This window comes from Paramormyrops kingsleyae, chromosome 1 (genome assembly GCF_048594095.1).
Source record: "Paramormyrops kingsleyae isolate MSU_618 chromosome 1, PKINGS_0.4, whole genome shotgun sequence".
NCBI lineage: Eukaryota > Metazoa > Chordata > Actinopteri > Osteoglossiformes > Mormyridae > Paramormyrops > Paramormyrops kingsleyae.
The window spans coordinates 36,696,052-36,717,980 of NC_132797.1; the positions used below are offsets into that span (position 1 = coordinate 36,696,052).

Below are 21,929 nucleotides of genomic sequence, written 5' to 3' on the forward strand. Positions count from 1 at the left end.
TGCATGGCTTATTCCCTATAAGCACTAAACAGCAGAAGAGCCACAAAGGAGCTTCAACACGTCGTGAGCAGAGGGAATTGGTGACAGTCAGCCCACGCTTGGCTCAGCAAGTACAGTTCCAGAGCTGCTTAGGAAAAGGAAAAAAGAAGCTACATTTCTTCTCATGCTGTGCCAATGGCTTGATATTATTTCTCTTTTATATTATTATTTATTTCTGTAGGCCTGGTTTTGACAGTGCATGTAACCAGAAGACTAGTTGATCTGTTTTATCGATAAGGATATTTGATGGATCCTATTGTTCTATGCTATGAGGGAAAAAAGCGTAAATAGACATTCTGTGATTAGTAGGCTTCTCTTGGAGTTGCCCTGCTTTGTCAAAAGCTGTGCTGCCAGCGTAGCAAGTCTGATCTGAATTAAGTAGAATTTAATTCAGTATTCACATATTATAAACATGGATCCAAACCAATAACAAATAACTGTCCCACATAAAAGTTACCCTAAGACAAAAAGTTTAGTAACGATTATTGAGGAAAAATGCTGGTGTCTGGTTCCAAAGCGTTCCTCGAAGTGACTATATCAAAGGTTCCTTTAATTTCCTTTCTTCGTTATGGTCACACAAATTGCCACACAACTCAGAATAAAATTATTTTAACAATAGCATCTTTTACTGAAGCTTTAATTTAATTTACATATGTGAATGTACTGTTCCGTTAGAGATAACAATAAAAAACATATAGTAAAACACGGAATGCCAAACAATTTCAATTAAAGTTATATAGAATGATTAAAGCAATCATTTTCAAAAGAAGCCTAAATGAATCTAGAGAGGGGTTCGAGACCCAGAGATACATTTCATTGCATGTTGTACTGTATGAGACGAATAAACCTCTTGAATCTTGAATTTTGACCATGTGATTGGTACCAGTATGACTAGTTCAGTCTAACTGAAATGCAAACAAGATTGTGGAGCTTCCTTTTTCGGTGACAAAGGTTTGTCAATATTGACGCGAACTGCGTAGACTTAAGCGTTCAGTATCACTTTTCTTTATTTTATACAAATAATTTTGCCGATTTTTATTTAATCACGGAATAGAGTAATACATTGATGAGGCAAAAATACCACATTGAAAATCCTACACAAAAATACAAGAATTACCTTATTCAGCAGCCAAAATGAACGCATTGTTCACAAAAAAATACAACATTTTGACTGCCCTTTACACACTCAGAGCTCAGTCGATTCCGTACCAGCAAGACAGAAACAACTGCATGACTCATTTGCAGTGAGATCCATACACCGCTAAAAACGCATTATTGAGGCGATAAGACCACAATCACACCTGCTCTAGTTTGAAAAACAGTCATTCTTAGGCAAAAACGAAACCACGTGCGCCCTCTCGGTTTTAGGCGTAGTGTAAAAGGATCAAGAGGAAGAAACAGTATTTCAATGCAGAAATTAGGTGTTAATTCTGTGCGGAAAATATCACTCTAACTTCTAATATTCTGTAGTGCAATGCACTGTATACCCATTATATTAAATAACAGAATGCACTGCTGAACATTAATTTCTTATATTAACCCGTTCGGGTCGGTTATTTATATAGACCTAATAATAACTTAAAAGGGGTCTTCGTACAAAAGATAAACCCACCTTTTAAGAAAACAGAAACCAGTCTTTCGCAAATGATGAATCCGGCAGCAAGGCAGCAACACAAAAGAAACAACCGCTATTCTAGAACTTTGACTTCAATCCAATGGCACTTCAATTATTTTTTATAGTATTCCAGTCCTTAAACCTTTTGATAACGTGCCTAATAAATGTATTTATTTTAATATGTTCTATACATTTCCAGTTATATTAATTATAACAGAAGAGGCAATGTTATACAATTACATCATTGATAGAAAACGATACAAGAAAATAGCTATATTGATACCACTATACAGATTGGAGTTTTTGGAACAAATAGAACTGCAGGTTGGGTAGGAACAAAGAGAACGTAAAATATTAACAACTGATCAGCTTGCCCTGGGGGATGAATGACTGAAACGAACGAATTACTTACGGGTGCCATCAAAGCGAGTAGCTATAGTGTCAAGGAAGGTATTTTGCGGTGCAAGTAGACCTCTCATCACCGGCATCCTGGACCGACTGGAGGGGGCTCTCCTGTTTCTGCGTCCTGGGGCAGTCGACTCGGATTCAGACCCGAAACCGGGTAAAAATCGGGAGGTACCAGGCGCACATCCTAGCCCCTGTAGGAGAGCGCTGATGCGAGACACACGTGGCTCCACTTTGAGACTTTTATTATCATATCCCACAAAAGGAAAATGGCATGTCAGGTCTGAGACCCTGCATTTGAGTCCAAAATAAGTTCGAAGAAAATCAGTTAAATCAGCTAAGAAAAATATTTTATGTTTGGTAAAGGAGCGACGAAGAAATTAATTTAAATCAGCACGTCTGTATCCACTTGCTCCACTGAAAGAGCAAAACGATATTATGTTAGGTTTTTGGTACTGATGCTGTGTAATGGCAGTTATTTTTATCTCGTTAGTGTAAAGGCCCTCTCTTTCCGTCTTCTTCTCTTCTCTTTCTTCTCCTTCCTCTGTTGGTTTTCCCGAACCCGTGTTGACTTTTTTTTGTCACCAGCAGCAGATGTCTCGTCACGTGATTTCTCCGGGGGTTCGCAGAAAGGTGGCTGCACAGTGTGCGGACAGACAGGCGTCGCTAGACGTTTAATAAATTTGTTGTACTGTATGTGCGTGGATTAGAAAATATTCATTAAACTTAAAGTCTTATTTTAATCTTAAAGTCGTATTTGAAATGTTATTCGCCTCAAAATGCATTAATTCATAATTGTGGATTGAACGTGTTTAATTAATCTGTAGCTTGATATGAGATTAAATTGTACTACGTTTACAATGTGTAAGTTAAGTGCTCTGTTTTCAAAGACCGCAAACTTAATTGCGGGTAATAAAACAAAAAAATGCCGAGGCTGACTTTTCCGGCACATTGGTGGAACCAGCAGTATGTAATAGAATAAAACCACTTTGTACGGAAAAAATAGCGCATAGAATATATTTAATACCTCAATTATACGGCAAGATTATAAGTTTTAAAAATAAAATATGCATAAAATAAGAGTTTTCATGCATTAAAACAATCTATATATTTCACGAAGATATTACTGGTTGGTGCTTCCTTAGCCTATAATTTTATTCCTCCTATTTTTTTCTGCCGTAAATGAGCATTATTTCAAAGAAGCAGCACCCGTCCCTTCGCTCCTCACAAGCAAACCTAATTCCAAGATATTGTTAAGACTTACTAATGCAAACAGGTATTTTATATAGAACCTATTAATATTTTTCATTATTTATATAAAAAAAAATACTGTCAGAATTTCATGATTATTTTACCTCTATTACCCTTGAGCCACAGAGGGAGCGCGCAAACCTGCTGAGCTGCGTGAGCATGAGCATCTGCGTGCGGTGTTCCAGCGATGGGCTTCACGTTACCTCTGGGGGTACCCCCACAATTATCTGCAGTGCATCAGCCAGTAAATTAAACACTGGTTGCTTAGAGACCTCTTATAACCAAGCATCAACGACGTGTGGGGATCACCGACTGGAAGGAGATTTTTGCATCTAGGGATTAGGCCACACAAAGGATGGAGTCAACAACCTTTTGGCACAATGTACTATGGACTATGATTCACTGACTGAGTCGGATTACTTATACAAAATGTTCTATTATAGTTAGAACTTTATTAGTTTTTAAATTCTGCCTCAAAAGCAGTAATAATAAATTCCAATTAACATAGTTATATATATTTAAAATTGTGCGATTCAAATATGATAAATGATCATAAAGCATAAAATAATTACAAGTGCACGAGAAGCTTTCGGGATATCCAACTTCTTAGAACTTGACATAAAATGTCGCCATCTATTGAGCAATTGATGGAAGTGTTTTTTCCATGTTATTTCCATGTTAAATACATGACATTGATCTGTCTTCCATCCATCCATTTTCCATAAGAGCCTCCATATGAGCCTGCAACCTATAGCAGAAAGCAGAGAGTACAATGCAGATGTCGGTGTGAATAGGATGCAAGTCAATTGATTTAGGTGCAATCTTACTAGGAGCAATATCCTTGCCTGCGAAGCCCTTTTTGTACAAAGGTGACTGCATGTGTTTCCTTGCAGGTAACCATGGTTAACAGAGGAAGAACAATGATTTCAAGCACCACCCTCCTTTTAATGCATCCAGTCTGCTATTGTAATTCAATCAGCATGACAGAGTGATCTCGTCAGGAAGTGAAATTACCCTATATGAAACCTAACTGAAATGTTGGTCCTGTTGAGATTGTTGGGCTGTGACATGCAGAATGCAGTGGGATGGTATGCAGCTAAGTGTGAGGCAGCCAGTATGAAGCTCAGCACCTCCAATTCTGAGGCCATGGTTCTCGACCAGAAAAGGGTGGATTGCCCCATCCAGGTTGGGGATGAGGTACTGCTCCAAAAGGAGGAGTTAAAGTATCTCAGGGTCTTGTTTACGAGTGAGGAAAGAAGGGAGCGTGAGATCGACAGGTGAATCAGTGCAGTGTCAGCAGTAATGCAGATGCTGTGTCGTTCTGTTGTGCTAAAGAGAGCTCAGCTGGAAGGCAAAACTATCAATTTACCGGTCAATCTATGTTCTTACCCTCATCTTTGGCCATGAGCTTTGGGTAGAGACCGAAAGAATGAGATTACAGACACACAAAGCAGAGTTTCCATTGCAGGGTGTTTGGGCTCAGCATTAGAGATAGGGTGAGGAGCTTGGACATTCTGGAGGGGTTCAAAGTAGAGCTGCTGCTCCTCCTCATCGAAAGCAACCAGTTGAGGTGGTTTGGGCATCTATCTAGGATGCCTCCTGGGCGTCTCCCTGGGGAGGAGTTTTGGGGATGTCCAACCGAGAGGAGACCCCAGGGCAGGATGGAGAGATAATATCTTTTGGCTGGCCTGGGAACGTCCTGGGATTCCCCAGGTGGAACTGGGGAAGGTGGCTGGTGAGAGGGTGGTCTGGGCATCCCTGCTGAGACTGTATCCCCATGACCTGACCTTGGATAAGTGGCAGATAATGAATGGATGGATAGACAGATGGATGAATATTCATCCATTCATCACAACTCAGATGTGCAGAAATCAGCAAGAGCATTAATGAAAATCTTTCATGTTTGTCATGGGAATAGAGCTATTGCTGGATGTCTTTCAGATATCTCCAGCTGAATTGGTGAGTGGCTGACCATCAACTCTAACTCAGCTGATCAAAGAAGGAAATATATCACATCCCAGCAAGTGGCTTGCTTGACTACAAGCTCATTACAGTGTATGCTTGACTGCCTCTTGATTAGTTTAATGTCAGGTGTTCATTTGTCTCTCTGATTGGCTCAAGGATTGACTTACAGCCGTAGCCAAAAGTTTTGAGAATGGCATTAATTTTCACAAAGTCTGCTGCCTCAGTTTTTATGATGGCAATATGCATATACTCCAGAATGTTATGAAGAGTGAACAGATGAATTGCAATTAATTGCAAAGTTCCTCTTTGCAATGAAAATGAACTTAATGTAAAAAAGCAATTTCCACTGCATTTCAGCCCTGCCACAAAACAACCTGCTGACATAATTTCAGTGAAGCTCTCATAAACACAGGTGAGAGTGTTGACGAAGGACAAGGCTCTGACGAGATAACTCTGTCATGCTGATTGAGTTACAATAGCAGACTGGATGCATTAAAAGGAGGGTGGTGCTTGAAATCATTGTTCTTCCTCTGTTAACCACGGTTACCTGCAAGAAAACACATGCAGTCATCATTGCTTTGTACAAAAAGGGCTTCGCAGACAAGGATATTGCTCCTAGTAAGATTGCACCTAAATCAACCATTTATCAGATCATCAGGAACTTCAAGGGGAGAGGTTCAATTGTTGCAAAGAAGGCTTCAGGGTGCCCAAGCAAGTCTATCTAGTATTTTACTGTCACGCCTTGAGCACTGTGTCAGCATCAAAGGCATGCCCCTCTCATGGTTTCAGTCCTATCTAACTGTCCGAAGCTTTTCCATTCATTTAGGCGCATTCTCTTCACCTACAGCTCCACTTACTTCTGCAGTCCCCCAAGGCTCTGTACTGGGCCCTATACTCTTTTCACTGTATTTATTGCCACTGGGGTCCATATTCAGAAAATATAATATTGCCTTCCACTGTTTTACAGATGATGTACAAATTTATCTGCCTCTAAGTCTAAGCAGGGATGATTGTATTCATCCTTTGTTAGATTGTTTGAATGAGGTCAAATCTTGGATGATAGTAAGTCCAAGATTATTCTATTTGGCCATAAGCGTACTGATTGGTTCTCTGGCCCTCTTTCTCCTTACCATCGTTCATCTGTCAAGAACTTAGGTGTGACCTTTGACAGCGCATTTAAATTTGATAATCAGGTGAGCTCTGTCATAAAAACAAGTTTTTATCAATTGAGACTCTTAGCTAAAGGTTACCTCCCCCTTAAAGATTTTGAGAAGGTTATCCATGCTTTTATAACCTCCCAGTTGGATTATTGCAATTCACTTTATTTTGGAATTGATCAGTCACAAATTCATCATCTGCAACTAGTGCAAAACGCAGCAGGTCACCTCCTCACTGGTAAGCGTGAGCATGACCATCTTTCTCCTATATTGGCCTCGCTTCACTGGCTACCTGTGAGGTTTAGAATTTGAGTTTAAATTGTTGCTGATTGTTTTTAAAGCACTGAATGGGCTGGCACCCAAATATCTCACTGAACTGCTACACTGTTATACTCTGGCCAAAGCACTTAGGTGGTCTCAACAGCTTCTGCTAAAAGTTCCTAAGACCAGGCTGAAGACCAGAAGTGACCGAGCCTTTGGGGCTGCTGCTCCTAGACTTTGGAATAGCCTACTTTAGAATAGCCTACCTTGGCATGTAGGATCTGCCCCAACTCTGGAAACTTTTAAATCTTCTCTTAAGACACATCTTTTCTTGATGGCATTTGATTTACGATGAGTTGGCATAAAAATACTCTGAGTCTGTTGTTCATTTTATGTTTTTCATTTTTTGTTTTTATTGTTTTAATGATGTGACTCTGTACAGCACTTTGGTCAACCTTGGTTGTTTAAAAGTGCTTTATAAATAAACGTTGATTTGATCTGGATTATTAAACAGCAAGACCGTCTCCTAAAGCTGATTCAGCTGCAGGATCGGGGCACCACCAGTGCAGAGCTTGCTCAGGAATGGCAGCAGGCCTTTTGGAGGATGGCCTGGTGTCGAGAAGGGCAGCAAAGAAGCCACTTCTTTCCAAGAAAAACATCAGGGACAGACTGATATTCTGCAAAATGTACAGGGATTGGACTGCTGAGGACTGGGGTAAAGTCATTTTCTTTGATGAATCCCCTTTCTGATTTTTGGGGCATCCAGAAAAAAGATTGTACAGAGAAGAAAAGGTGAGCGCTTCAGTCCTGTGTCATGCCAACAGTAAACATCCTGAGACCATTCATGTGTGGGGTTGCTTCTCAGGGAAGTTAGTGGGCTCACTCACATTTTTCCTTAAGAACACAGGCAGGAATAAAGAATGGTACCAAAACCTCCTCTGACAGCAACTTCTCCCAACCATCCAAGAACAGTTTGGTGACGAACAATGCCTTTTCCAGCATGATGGAGCACCGTGCCATAAGGCAAAACATCAACATTGGGAACATCTGGGAAAAAATTTCAACATTTTGGGTCTATGGCCAGGAAACTCACCAGACCTTAATCCCATTGAGAACTTGTGGTCAGTCTTCAAGAGGTGGATGGACAAACAAAAATCCCAAACTCCAAGCACTGATTACGCAAGAATGGGCTGCCATCAGTCAGGATTTAGCCCAGAAGTTGATTGACAGCATGCCAGGGTGAATTGCAGAGGTCTTGAAAAAGAAGGGCTAACACTGCAAATATTGACTCGATGCATAAACTTAATATAATTGTTACTAAAAGCCTTTGACACTTATCAAATGCTTGTAATTTTCCATCGGTATACCATAGATACATCTGACAAAAAGATCCACAAACACTGAAGCAAACTTTGTGAAAATTAATATTTGTGTCATTCTCAAAACTTTTGGTCATGGCTGTAGTGGGGCGAACAGTTTCTTAGCACCAGTACAAGGTAGACTTTTGTCAAGTCCTCGGTTTAGCTAGACAAGGAAAGGATCTAGTTGTTCAAAAGACTATAACATGGTGCAATTTGACAAATGACTAATCTGCCATGTCATCTACGTTGGCCGACTTGTTTTATAGGCAGATTAAACTAGATGAGCATAATGTACTGTAGGACTAACCATTTAATGAGTTGGGTGAGTTTGGCCACTTTATGCTGCTTAACTTTTAAATAAATTTGTTGTATACTTTAGCAGCCAAATCAGTGTATTAGATTACACTAGAAATTGCATCCATCTATTTTCTTTATTAAAATGACAGCAGGGAACATCACATCATTAATGTTCCCTTTTGTCATCTTAAGTGGCCAAACTCACCAAACTCATTAAATGGCTATGCTACACTCCTGGGCAAAGAAGTGGGCCATACACTAATTGCACATTACACATACGGCCAAACCCTAATTGCCCATTTTTTTGCCCAGGAGTGTTCACTATGCTCATCTAGTTTAATTTGCTGGTTTGCAAGGTTACTGAATAATTCAACTGTCTCACGACTGAACTTCTGACATGTGCTGTAAGTCCTCTCCCACTCATCCAGAATGTGCTGCACTAGCTGTACCCTTATGTTTTACACCTCCTGCTCTCATTCACTTGCTGTGGCTGGATGCCACGGCAAGTTAAAGAACACTAGGCTAAAAAAGAAACGTAAACATTTACATTAGACCTTAAAGCTCATTAAAGTTACAACGGTTCTCAAAACAACACATTTTACTGTTTTAGAAAGACGAAGAATCACAAACCATCTTTTTTAGCCTTTGCCAGTGTCTGAGGAAACAAAGATTCCCTCACATTAAAGCATGCTAAATCTTTCCTGCTCTACCTGAATGGACTCATTTTAGCTTACATTTCAGTATGCACTTCTGTCACTGACAGATTTTCTACTTAATATATTTACTGTATAACTCAACAAATAAGCATATATTAGGAAAACAACATCAATGGGCAATAGTGTCCATAGGTACTGCATGTAGTATTTTTGGAAAAACCAGGCAGATCGATTTTTTTACTGAAAAATTGACTATTAGATCAACTCTATTTGTTATAAATGAAACTTACTTAAATTCACAGGAAATGTATTTAATTCATATCCATATTTAATCGCCCCTTCATGTAAAATCTGTTTTAATCAGCTAGATACATATGTTCAAATGCAGTATTACTAGTTGAAACACCTGAGTGACAATCTGTACAATAAGATATTCATAGAGCCTCAAACTGTTAAGAAATATTTATGCACACATCAAATGTGTCTTAGCTGTATACAATTTTGTCTGGTAAGGTGTTAATCATAAAAGGTCAAGTAGAATTAATTCTCCAGTTTTGTTAATTTGATGGCGCTAGGGACTGGGTAGGTCTACTCTACACTCATCTAGCATAATTTGAAATGCTTGTAAGGTTATGTCAGGTCTGTCAATTTAGTAAGATAAACTGGGGTTTCTTGTGCATAAAATGTGAAATTTGTATGTTATTAATCACAATTATGTCAAACATAATTCAACTGAATATGAATACATTCATGAATATAAGTCTGTTGATGTTTCTACTATAATTGGGCGCTACAATCAATCCATCTGCATTACTCCTGTTTACAGGGGAAGTAGGACAAACCCTTTTCATACAGACTTGAACAAATCACTACCGGTTGGTACGTTACTCGCCTTGCCTTATGTTGTAAACCGCAACTTTAGACTTCAAGGACTAAAAAAAGTTTTAAAAGTTCACATATTGCTGCAATCTGTTTTACACTTTATATATTACTATGCAGCACCATGCAAAAGTCTTAGGCAGTTAAAGAAAATGTTTAAATGAACATCATGTTGGTGTGAATCTACAATATTATGTCTATTGAAGTCTATCAATGCCATTTCAACACCACTCCTAAATTCACCCAAGCATGCATTTGCAGCAACCATCCACCCATGTATTTTTTGACTGATTAGGACAGCCATTCAATACCTTACTGATTTTTTAAAACTAATTTAATTAATTAAGTGAGTTGGTGGTGAAATTTAACAAATACATGGAATGGCTGAAATGCCCCTGAAGAGAGGTTTGGGAACTGAAGCAAGGTTCTTCTAGACGACCAGAAAGAAATCAGTAACTTTTTGAAGAACAGAAGAGATTCTTTAATGTATTCCTCTTAATTTGCATATGCTCTAATGTTAAATTCTGTTCTTTTTCTGAGCAATTATACACTTACTACCCAGATAAATCGCTTTAAACATTTTCTTTGACTACCTAAGGCTTTTGCATAGTACTGTAAAGCAAGGAAGCGAACAGTGACTCAAGCTTAAACTAGAAGACCTTCTTAACTAGTTTCAAAAGTTTTTTTTTCTTTTTGAAAGGTGAATTGCTTTAACACTAGACCTGGTATACAGCAACTTGCGGCAGTACTGCTGGTGTATACGCGCGTAATACAGATTAAGCCATATATAAACTATATAAACACACTTGAGACCACCTGAAAATTCTTCTAGAATTCAAATGAAATTCTTCCAAATTGTATAAGATCATTTTGTAAACTGAAGAAACTTTCAACACCATGCAGGCTCATTTGACCCTGCACCGGATATACTCCATGGAAATTCATGGATGTTTTCAAATGTTTGTACTGACCGACTGTCATTTATTTACAGACCTTATTGAAGGCGCATATTTAACTTTTCTAAACTAAAATTTCCTACTTGTCGAATATTATGGTAATTACCAAGGTATAAATCAGTTGTGCACGCGCGCCACCAACTGTTCATTGTTTTTCACTGTGATGTTTAATAGTAACAAGATTCGGCGTCTGCGTTTTGGAGGTTAGTTTTTATCTGTTTTTTCCTATTTAACTACATATACAATGTAACTATATATGTGTGAATGTTATGTGCATTATGCAGTGTTAAAACCGGCAATGCGTATAGCCGAAAATGCTACACCTTTTCCGTGCCTTGATCCGAAATGTCTTACGTCGTAAGTTCTAGATAAATTAAATATATTTTCAATGCTGCGTTACGTGAAAGGCAGAGCACACTGCTAACAGATTGCTGACTTACTAACTAGCTCGGCACCTGAGTAGATCTGCTATTTCTAAGGTAAACCGGAGCGCTTGGCTGGTACAGTTGGCATTCCTCGCCCCGTCAAGGCCTTCCCCAATCTGGCGACAGAGGTGCTGTGTCATGATTGGTTCGCGGCGTTACTTCCGCGTTCATTCCAGTCTCTGATTGGCTCAACGGTTGACTTAGTGGGGCGAACGGTTTCTCAGCACCAGTACAAGGTACGCCTTTGTCAAGCCCTTGGTTTAGCTAGTCCAGGAAAGGATCAAGTTGTTCAAAATCTTTTTCTGGTGCTTTAATATCTGTAACTAAACACATTAGACAAGTTAACCAGGTAAGGCTATAACACGGTGCACGGTGGATTTGACGAATGACTAATCTGCCGTGTCGTCTACGTTGGCCGACTTGTTTTACTGTCAAGTTTTGTTATTTAACCTGAGAACTTGGAAGCATTATTCTTTACAAAAAGGGAACAGGAAAAAAAATAAATAAGCGGTGCTTAAGGGAAACTGTTAAGCCGGATATATGTCTTTCTCCCCTTAGTCATGACCGTATGTTTTACTAATGTTACGCTCGGTGAATTAAGATGTCATCTGTCAATTTCCATCGAGGTCATTTAACATCTAATGTTCTACTTGGTTTCATATTCTATTACGTGCATTTTTTCTTATTCTGCATCCCTCCAGCAAGCTGTTGATACTATGTAACTTGATGCATCCGTATATTCTTACAAAAGCGTTGTTTGTCCCGTTTATAATTGTGCTGAAATGAAACTGCGATCTTTGGATAATGTGTATAGTTGGACTTTTGCTTAAATCTGTATGCACAATAGCAATCTAGGACTCTAGGAAACTTCGCATGACGACGAATATCCAATAAATTGAATGAAAGAGATTGACGTAAAAAGATTTGTAGTCAAATGGGTGTGGTTATTTGTAGTGCTTAAAGGTTCTTTAACGGTTAAAGTAGTTCGTTGTAAAAAATGTTGATTCACTGGTTTGGCAGTTCATTTGGAAATCGGAGATAGCTGTTCCGTAAGTACAGATCCCCAGGGAAGACTTCCTAAACCAAATTTGAATCTTATCTATCGGTTTTCTATATTCCTTTTTTTCCGCAAGGTTCAGAGATGTCCAAGAAGATCCAGGCAGGTTCAGTGGTGGAGATGAAGGGGGATGAAATGACTAGGGTGATCTGGGAGTTGATCAAAGAGAAGCTCATCTTCCCATACCTAGAACTGGACTTGCACAGGTGAGCACATTGTCAGGCAAGGGTGTACAATGTGCCTAACAATGTATAGTCTACCCCAGTTTTTCTATATTTCCCTTACCTCTTCGCTGAGTTCTAGAAAGTCAAATTTCAACATTTGTAGGAGGGCCAGTGTAATGAAAACGAAAGTTAATTATCTGCTTTCCAGTTCTAAAGATGCAAGATCTTAAACCGCCCCCTTGTCATATTTATCCTTAATGTTAGACTAATTTTTGAATCTGTAAGCTATTTTGTGCACATGCACACATGGCTGCATCTCTACAAATAATTTAGTTTTCTTCTGCAGTAGAAAATAGGTTCTATGAAACTGATGGAAATTCGTCACTAATTTTAACTTGTCATTTGGGGCGTATTTGTTTTTTGCCACTGCTATTTTTTATATATATATATATATATATATATATATATATATATATATATATATATATATATATATATATATATATATATATATATATATATATTATATTGGATATATGCAACTGGCCTAAGTCAGAATGGGAATTTCAGATTTTAATATAGATATACATTTTGGAGATGCTGAACTAATATTCCTTACACTGGAAGCATGTCATTTATTAAGAGGGTTACTGCATCATGTTAAGTTTGTTCCATGCTGAGGTCTAGACTTGTTTGAAAAATCAAACACACATCCTTCCAAGCAGAGGCCAGAGTTGTATACTAGAAAAAATGAATGGAAGCTATGTACATCAACCATATCCAAATTCTGAATTTTCATGGTAATTCTGCACTAAGAGTCCTAGTGAATAGACAGGCCTCTTTTTGTTGAAGCAGGAGTGGGGGAGGGTAAAATTAGGTAAAAGGTTGTAGCTGGTACTCTAACCACAACAGTCTCTTGAGAGGGACACAAAAAACAAGTGTTTTTTAATTGTATATTTACTGCTTTGTCACTTAGGTCATACTTTTGTGTGCACACATTTGACTCTATTTTAGTCCTCAGTGAGCTCTTGTTTTCTGCAAATCTAAATTGTAAATGTTCTGAAACTGTTATGAACTGTGTTTTTTTAATTTTAATGTTTTAAACCTGTTCAGTCAGGAGTGGTTCATAATCCGTGCAGAGTGGTTAATCTTTAAATATGTATTGCTAAATGATCGTGCTGCAACTTCATTTTGTGATTATGCCAGATGTTTGGTGGATATTTGCTTGTGCAAAGCCTCCGCAGGGGCAGTGTGTGTCTTAGCAGGTTAGGATGCTGTGCCAGCAATGGAAAATCTGCCGGTGCAAAGCCCCTGGTCGGCTGAGTGGTTTCGTCACTGGGCCTTTGAGCGAAGCCCTTAGTCCCCATTTGCACCAAGGACTGGCTCACGTTGCTATCTCAAAATGTTTGTGGCTTCAGATAACAGCATCTGATAAATAAATGCTAATTTTGACATTTTTTTAACACTCCCAAAGTTATATTTTATCTTCAGCTTATATTATTCATCTACAGTAACAGTTGAAACCAGAAGTTTATATATACTTCAGAAAAAGACACAAAACCTTTTTTCCCCTCACTGTTGAACATTAAATCAGAGTAAACTTTTTCTGTTTTAGGTCAGCTAGGATCACCAATTTTTTTTGTATTTGTTACATGTCAGAATAAAAAGGGAAAGAATTTACTAGAATTTTTAAAATTACTTTAAAAAATGTACATACACTTCCTTAGTATTTGGTAGCATTGCCTTGAAACAGTTTCACTTGGACCAAACGCTTTGTGTATCTCCTCCCACAACTTTCTCTCAATGGTTTGCTGGAATTTTGGCCCATTCCTCTTGACAGAACTGGTATAACTGAATCAGGTTTGTAGGCCTTCTTGCTCACACATACCTTTTCAGTGCTGCCCACAAATTTTCTATAGGATTGAAGTCAGGGCTTTGTGATGGCCACTCCAATGCCTTGACTTTGTTGTCCTTAACCCACTTTGTAACTAATTTGGAGGTGTAATTTTCTTTTCTCATGACACCATCTATTTTGTGAAGTGCACCAGCCCCCCCTGCAGCAAAGCAGCCCCACATGATGCTGCCACCCCCATACCTCACGGGTGGGATGCTGTTCTAAGGCCTGCAAGCTTCCCTCTTTTTCCTCCAATTATACCTTTGATCATTATGGCCAAACAGTTCAGTTTTAGTTTCATCTAAACTTTTAATAGCTTTTTTTTAATAGCTTTGTAGGAAAATTAAGGGGTCAGCTGTGGTCAGTGTTGGCTATACCAAATGGATCCACAAGATGGCACACTTCCTTTCCCCTGTCAAATTACAGTCCTGGAGGGCTAGAGACCTTAGGCCTCTTGGCTTGTAAATAGTTGTTTTTAAATGTATGGATTTTTTGGGGCAGGAATAACTGAATTCTGATTGTCGTCGCAGGGAAACTTGCTTTCATTATAGCTCTGTGTGTGTGTGTGTGTGTGTGTGTGGTAGCAGCAGGGACTTGCTGATCCTTATGAAACTTGTCCAACAGCTACGACCTTGGCATAGAGAACCGTGACGCTACAGAGGACCGGGTCACCGTGGAGGCGGCGGAGGCAGTGCGGCGCTACAACGTTGGCATCAAGTGTGCGACTATAACCCCCGACGAAAAGCGGGTGGAGGAGTTCAAGCTCAAGCAGATGTGGAAGTCGCCCAACGGCACCATCCGCAACATCCTGGGTGGCACCGTCTTCCGCGAGGCCATCATTTGCCAGAACATTCCCCGGCTGGTGACTGGCTGGGTTAAGCCCATCATCATCGGGAGACATGCACATGGAGACCAGGTGCACCTGCATGCATGAAATGTCACTTTCTGCCAATTTTTCCAGGTTCTTTGGTTTCCTCTTGCAGTCCAAAGACATGCATTCAGGCTAGTTGGCATCTCTAAACTAACTAGAATGTGTACACATGCCTGCATGCATCCACACTGTCACTGACTAGCATTCTGCAATGTCCATCACTTCTTTAATTATTTCTCATCCTCTGCTTCTTTCTGCTCTTATTGCTGATTAATTCTGTATTCATCACGATTTTCTTTTCTAAGTTCCTCACTGTCTGAACTATTTTTTTTTTTTTTTAACATGGTTTTGAATGAACTAGCATTGTTCATCACCACACTGCCTATAGATGAGAAAGTTTTAGCTTTCTTTCTCTTTGAGAACAAGGACACATGAATCAGGGTGGGGAAGGCTGAAGGTGGCAGTCCCCTGCCACGGCTAGCCTCTGATTGAAAAGTCTGCTGGAAGACTATTAATCTCCAGTTGGCTTGGGAGTTGGTGTGTGCCTTCTGTCTTTACGCTTGGTAGATTACTGATTACATCTACGTGCTCTTTGGACTGCACTGATGCCACTGTCCTCCTGATACTGGGCAGTATATTTTTAACAGCTCGCCCCATAAAACGGGGTATTCAGCTCATCTAGAATGCCAAGGAAATGATTACTTTGTAGAGCCTTCCATTTTAGGGTGGTGGTATGACCAAGGCTTCAGGATTTTTTTTGTAATAGGTCACCAGTGTTTGTTTTCATGTCAAGATGTAATATTTAAATTGGGAAATCTCTGTACTGTAGTACAAGGCCACAGACTTTGTGGTGCCTGGCCCAGGCCGGGTGGAGATGACGTACACACCCAAGAGCGGAGACCCTGTCACCTTTGTCGTCCACGACTTTGAAGGTACATCGACCCACATGAGGTGTGGCAGCGGGTCACTAGCTCACGCATCCTAATCCCGAACCTCAGCTGCTGAAAGGCTGGCATTGTAAGAGCAGAGCTGCCATGGTTGTCCTTTAGTAGTCATTTCTTAATGAAAAGCACCTTTACTCCTGTTGGCTTAACGTATGTAAAATGCCTTCAAGAGCAAAAACATGAGGCACCATGTTATGATGTATGTATAGCATATGAAATCCTGTCTTTTTTGTATATTTTGTTACTGTTTATAACACTTTTACGATGTCATTCTGGAACTAAGAGTGATGTCATTGTGAATGCAGAGCCCAAAGCTTGTGTGCTCTTAACACTGTCCTCTGCTCTGTGTCCTAAGGCACTGGTGGCGTGGCACTGGGCATGTACAACACGGACAAGTCCATTCGGGATTTTGCCCACAGTTCCTTCCAGATGGCCCTTTCTAAGTGCTGGCCTCTCTACCTCAGTACCAAAAATACCATCCTCAAGAAGTATGATGGGCGTTTCATGGACATCTTCCAGGAGATCTATAAAAAGTAATTTCTTCAGGCATTTATGTTGTTACTGGCTGGCCTGTTATTATTGATGGGGAAAGTGAGGTTTCAGAACATGTTAGGCAGGACCAGGCATCCTGCTAGACACCTACCCTGTCAGGTATTAGGACCCTGACTGTCCTCTTCCACTCCAGGGAGTACCAGGCCCAGTTTGAAGCCAAGGGTATCTGGTATGAGCACCGGCTGATCGATGACATGGTGGCCCAGGCTATGAAGTCCGAGGGGGGCTTCATTTGGGCCTGTAAGAACTACGATGGGGATGTGCAGTCTGACTCTGTAGCACAAGGTAAATACAGTTTTATTCTTTTGACCTGTCTGGCTTAACCATTTGTATGTATTTTGACCCAGGAAATGCAGGTAGCTCTTAACTTGAGTGAAACAGACACACACATAAATTGAGATTTATACAAAAAATATCTGAGATGCATAGTTTACAGAAGTGGAAATGCAGCATTTATACAAAGACAGGCTAGGCTACTCTGGGAGTCCGTCAAACCTGAATGTCTTCTTTTAAGACGTATTTGCTTTGCAGTCCTGCTGTGTTGATACTCGGGTTCTGTTTTGCAATACTGACAGACATCTGCATTCTCATTCACTTTTAACATGAAGTGCTTCCACACAAATGACGCTTTCGCTCTTTGTCTGGACCCTCATCCTGCATGTGCTGTCTACCTTCTGCTATATTGCCGAGTAATCGAGAAGCAAAATTTTAATCAATGCTTTTAAATAATCGAGATTAATTGAGTATTTGTGACAGCTCTAATTTAATATGTTTTCATCAAATTTTTCTCTTTTATTTGTTTTTTGCTGTAAAGGGTTTTGAATGGTAAATTCAACTTGTGTAAAATTTGACTTGCGAAACTGATTGTGGAACAGGTTACTTCAAGTCAATCGAGCGCAGCATAGATGATTAACTTTCCACCAGTTTTTTTTTTTTTTTTTTTGTCCCATTTCATTTTCATCTTATCTTCTTGGCTGCATTAAGATGAAATAATTTGTTTTGTTTGTGAAGACTTTGATTGTGATTCTTTTCCATTAACGCCTATATATATATATGTTTTTTTAAACAGAACTCTGCAAGTGTGTGTGTGCATATAGACGGTGCATTATAAGAGCACTGCATTACATTTTGACCTCACTCAGATAGACCCCCTGGAAGCTCTTGGTTGACCCCTGATCTAGTTTGCTGTGTGGACTTGTTTCTGTGCATACGGTCACTTGAGTGACTCTTCATACACCAACTATTGTACTTCCAGGGTATGGCTCCTTGGGCATGATGACCAGTGTGCTGGTTTGTCCTGATGGACGGACCGTGGAGGCAGAGGCCGCTCATGGCACAGTGACCAGGCACTACCGGCAGCACCAGCAAGGGAAGGAGACATCCACCAACCCCATTGGTAAGATCAGAGATGACGGATAAGGGCACCAGGAATTGTACTTTTTTTGCATGTTATATTTCTGGACGCATGCAAACACACAGAACTCCAGTAAGACTTCAGAAAGATTCAGCATCAATCCACCCAAGCTTATGCCAGCCTTAAACATCTTGCACCACCATGGTCTCTTTGATGTACTCCCAGCCTCCATCTTTGCCTGGACGCGTGGGCTGGCTCATCGGGCAGAGCTGGACAAGAACGCCGAGCTGCGGGTCTTTGCCGAAGCACTCGAGGCTGTCTGCGTCGAGACCATTGAGGCTGGCTTCATGACCAAGGACTTGGCTGCCTGCATTAAGGGCCTGCCCAAGTAAGTCTGAAGAGCTAACCTGGTGATCAGGCGTGAGCTAACATTTTGTGCTAAAGAGTTCTTGGAGTCATTTAGGTCAATGCTATGGCGATTTAAAAGCTTAAATGACATTTTTTAGCATCGCAATAACAGGGGAAGGATGATTTACATCCACTACCGTTATCAGCCAATTCAGCAACAATTGGCCTTTGACCGATGGATAAAAATGAGCTGATATTTACTGCTGATTGGCCTGAGATGCTTGAGCATCGTATGTAATTCACATCCACACACTAAACGGTTAGAAAAATGTCTGCTGGGTGTGGAATTATTTTAACATTTGTGAAAACCATGTTAGAAGTGCATTTTGCTAACACTACTCTCTAAAACTGGGCATGGAAGGTCTCCTATTAAAAGTTTCAGCAAAACAAATTTGATTGTTTACCCCAAAATAAGACAACAGAGTGTGAAGTTTCTAAAAACAAATCCATTCTAATCAAGAAGGTTGCAATATGGCCAGTTGTACTCCTTCAGTAATGCAAGCATTTGATAGCAAAAAAAAACTCCAGACAGTAAAAAATCACAAGAAAATTGTGGTGTTTATTGCACTTCATGATCTGCCCTTCTCTGCTGTTGGGGACACTGGCTTTCAGCAATTAATAACACAATTGTAAATAACAGAATGCTTGAAATGTGTAGCTGAGAGCAAATACAGGATTATGAGTTTACTTGTATTCAAGTGCTGGTAGCAGTTACTATATAAACACTACAATAATGCCATGGAAGATTTTTTCCTCTTATTAATTTAAGTAACATAATAGAAGAGATGCACTGACCAGATATTCGGATCAGTATCGACACTGATCCAGATTTATTAGACGGATCAGTTATCGGCCATGTGTGACCGATCCATGTCCAGTACTTACTGATTTAGTTTTCGGCAGTCTGTAAAAAGATAACTCCTGTATCTTATTAAATTGATTTGTACAATCAATCGCACGACAGCTCTTTACTGTTTTTAGATGTTTTTTGCGGCATTCAAGCTGAATGCTAACATTGCCTCTCAGTCTATTTGCCACTCAGTGGGTGTGAGTTCAGTGACTTCCGCCTGCTGTGACGACATGTGCATACCCTTTGCAGTATGAGGAGTGTAAAAAAATTGAGTGACGATCTGAAAGCATTTTACACTTTTACCAAGAACTAGTAGCACAGCGATTTGCAATGTTCGTAAAAATAGTGATTTGAGAGGTGGGAGAAGTGTTTTGTGGAAAATGAGTAAAGTGATTAAAGTGAAAATAGCTCTTCTATCGGAATCTGTATCGGTATCGGCAGTTGTGTTTCAGAATAGGATTGGAACTGAAAAATTTGGATCGGCCCAGGTATTTGACATGTGTAATGGTAACTGAAAACAGTTAATGTTGAAAATGTATAAGATGTAGACAGTTATAAAATATAGTGCTCTGAGACTTTACCAATTGACATACAACAACAAATTATTATATTTTCCTACCAAAAAATTTAAGCACTTTTTTTTATTATATATTTTTGGAATGGAATGTTATTTATTAATCCAGATCTGAGTATTTTTAAATAGATATATTTCCCATTTGTCCATGCAGTGTCCAGCGCTCAGACTACTTGAACACTTTTGAGTTCTTGGACAAGCTGGCAGAGAATCTGAAGATCAAGCTATCAAGCCAGCCCAAACTCTGAGCTGTTCAGACACCACACACATGCACACACAGACGTTTAATCGTTCATGGACATACATCCTCCCATGCAAGAGATACACCCCGGAATCGTTTCAGGAAGAAAACGATCACAAACACCACAGACGAGGTCATGACGGGCTCTGTCCAAACTCGAAACTAAAAAAAAAACTAAGCTAAAATGTCTCTTCTGCTTATGACCTACTTCCCACCTGGACCCTCCACCTTCCCTGGAGGAATGCACTTTGACCCAGTATAACCCAGTTTACCCAGTATGAAATGGAGCCCCCCGCCCTTTGGTGCTTTTGGGATATTTTTATATACTTTCCTCTAAGAATGGGAGGTACTCTGCTCAGTGGACAGGATCATTAGCACTAAGAAGTTTCTAGAAAAACACGTCTGAAAACTCATTTGTTTGTTTGCACAAACCTTCCTGTGGTCAGTATATCATGTATGTCTGCCAGGCCTCAATAGGAGGACCTGCCTGAAACTGTGAAGATGAATCGTCTCCCACTGCAGTGTGTGTTACATTATTTTTTGTGTAAATCTGTCAATGTCACCATTTCGGGTTTGCACCTAAGAACAAGGCTATTACTTGACTAGAAACTGGTCTGATTTCTGCTACTGATTAGAGAACACTTGTATGTAATTATTTTCTTTGTTTTTAATAGAAGCTTTTCACTCTACCATTCTTACTGAAGTTTTTTCAAGAAGCCATTTTTAATAGTGCATTAAATTGCAATCCTTAAGTGGTAAACAAAATAAATAAGATGTTGCTGAAAGCTGGTCTGTGTTTGTTTCATTTTTAAAAGTACGCTAAACAAGGTGCATTTTAGTTTCACAAGAGAAGGGTTATCCCTGTGGAACCCATGGGGTCATATATGACCCTTTTATTTCTGCCTTACATTCAACCCATTCATCAAAGTTAAGAATTTTTTTTTGCTTTACAGCCCATTGTACCATGTACGACCCAGTAACAGTGACATTTAGTGATTACTGACTGAATTAACCAGATTTTTTTCCACAATAAATATGGGCCCCAACGCGTTTTGAGGTTGTTGCTGTACATGCTGCAAAGATTCACCTGTCAAGGTAAGTGGCAGAAATTTTGCATCATCAGTTATAATTTTTAGATGTTATAGAACATGTACAACTAGGTTTTGGATGTTTTGAAACTTTTCTGGCAACTGTGATGATCATGTTTCATGTGCACAACATCAGCCTCAAACAAAAACAGGGAATACAGGTGATGCACCAGACCTTACAACCCAGCACAAGTAAACTTTCTGTGTGTAGTGCACCTTTTTGCAGGTCTGTTCACTTGACCTGTTTCTTGATGGGTTGGCATGTTTGAAGCCTGTGTTTTATTACCCGCACATGGTGAATGATGAAAAGGAAAACTCAATAAATGCATTTTGAAAATGAGAATATTGCAAAGATTTGGTTTTTCCTTCTTTTCTGTCCTTATTTCATAGGTGAAATTAACAAATTGGAATATCATGAACAGTCCAGCATGTCGTATATGGCTCATTTCATAATGGACTGGGAAAGGGATATTTTTCCAAAACACCTGTTTTTGAGTTCACTGGGTCTGTATGATCATTTTAGCCAATGGACATATTTTTCCTATAATGATAAGGTGGTCTGGGTTCCCCAGGGTTAATGATGATTCCTTTTCAGCATTATCTAATATAGGTATAAAATATGTCTAAAGTTTTCCGCCGCTACCTTTGCATGAGCATTGTATGCG

The 21,929-nt window shown here is 39.6% G+C and overlaps 2 protein-coding genes across 5 annotated transcripts in view; one reads left to right on the plus strand and one right to left on the minus strand.

Annotated features, from left to right (window-relative positions):
- Positions 1-2,611, minus strand: part of kcnh3 (potassium voltage-gated channel, subfamily H (eag-related), member 3) — a 95,576-nt gene extending 92,965 nt beyond the window's left edge. Inside the window, exon 1 of the mRNA XM_072715068.1 lies at positions 2,067-2,611. Within this exon, the coding sequence (XP_072571169.1) occupies positions 2,067-2,142 (76 nt within the window). The 5' untranslated portion in view covers positions 2,143-2,611. The remainder of the gene's footprint in view (positions 1-2,066) is intronic.
- An 8,306-nt stretch (positions 2,612-10,917) lies between these two features.
- Positions 10,918-20,961, plus strand: idh1 (isocitrate dehydrogenase (NADP(+)) 1). Of its 4 annotated transcripts, none has more exons than XM_023826669.2 (9): positions 10,918-11,045; positions 12,401-12,530; positions 15,007-15,298; positions 16,083-16,185; positions 16,553-16,730; positions 16,883-17,034; positions 18,005-18,145; positions 18,329-18,491; positions 20,090-20,961. In XM_023826669.2, exons 1-9 carry the CDS (start codon positions 11,006-11,008, stop codon positions 20,181-20,183), a joined length of 1,293 nt encoding a protein of 430 aa, XP_023682437.1. In that variant the 5' UTR covers positions 10,918-11,005; the 3' UTR covers positions 20,184-20,961. The 4 variants fall into 4 exon arrangements, with proteins under 4 accessions (XP_023682437.1, XP_023682439.1, XP_023682438.1 ...); XM_023826671.2 differs by lacking the exon at positions 10,918-11,045 and adding an exon at positions 11,419-11,503; XM_023826670.2 differs by lacking the exon at positions 10,918-11,045 and adding an exon at positions 11,468-11,616.
- The last annotated feature ends 968 nt before the right edge of the window (positions 20,962-21,929 follow it).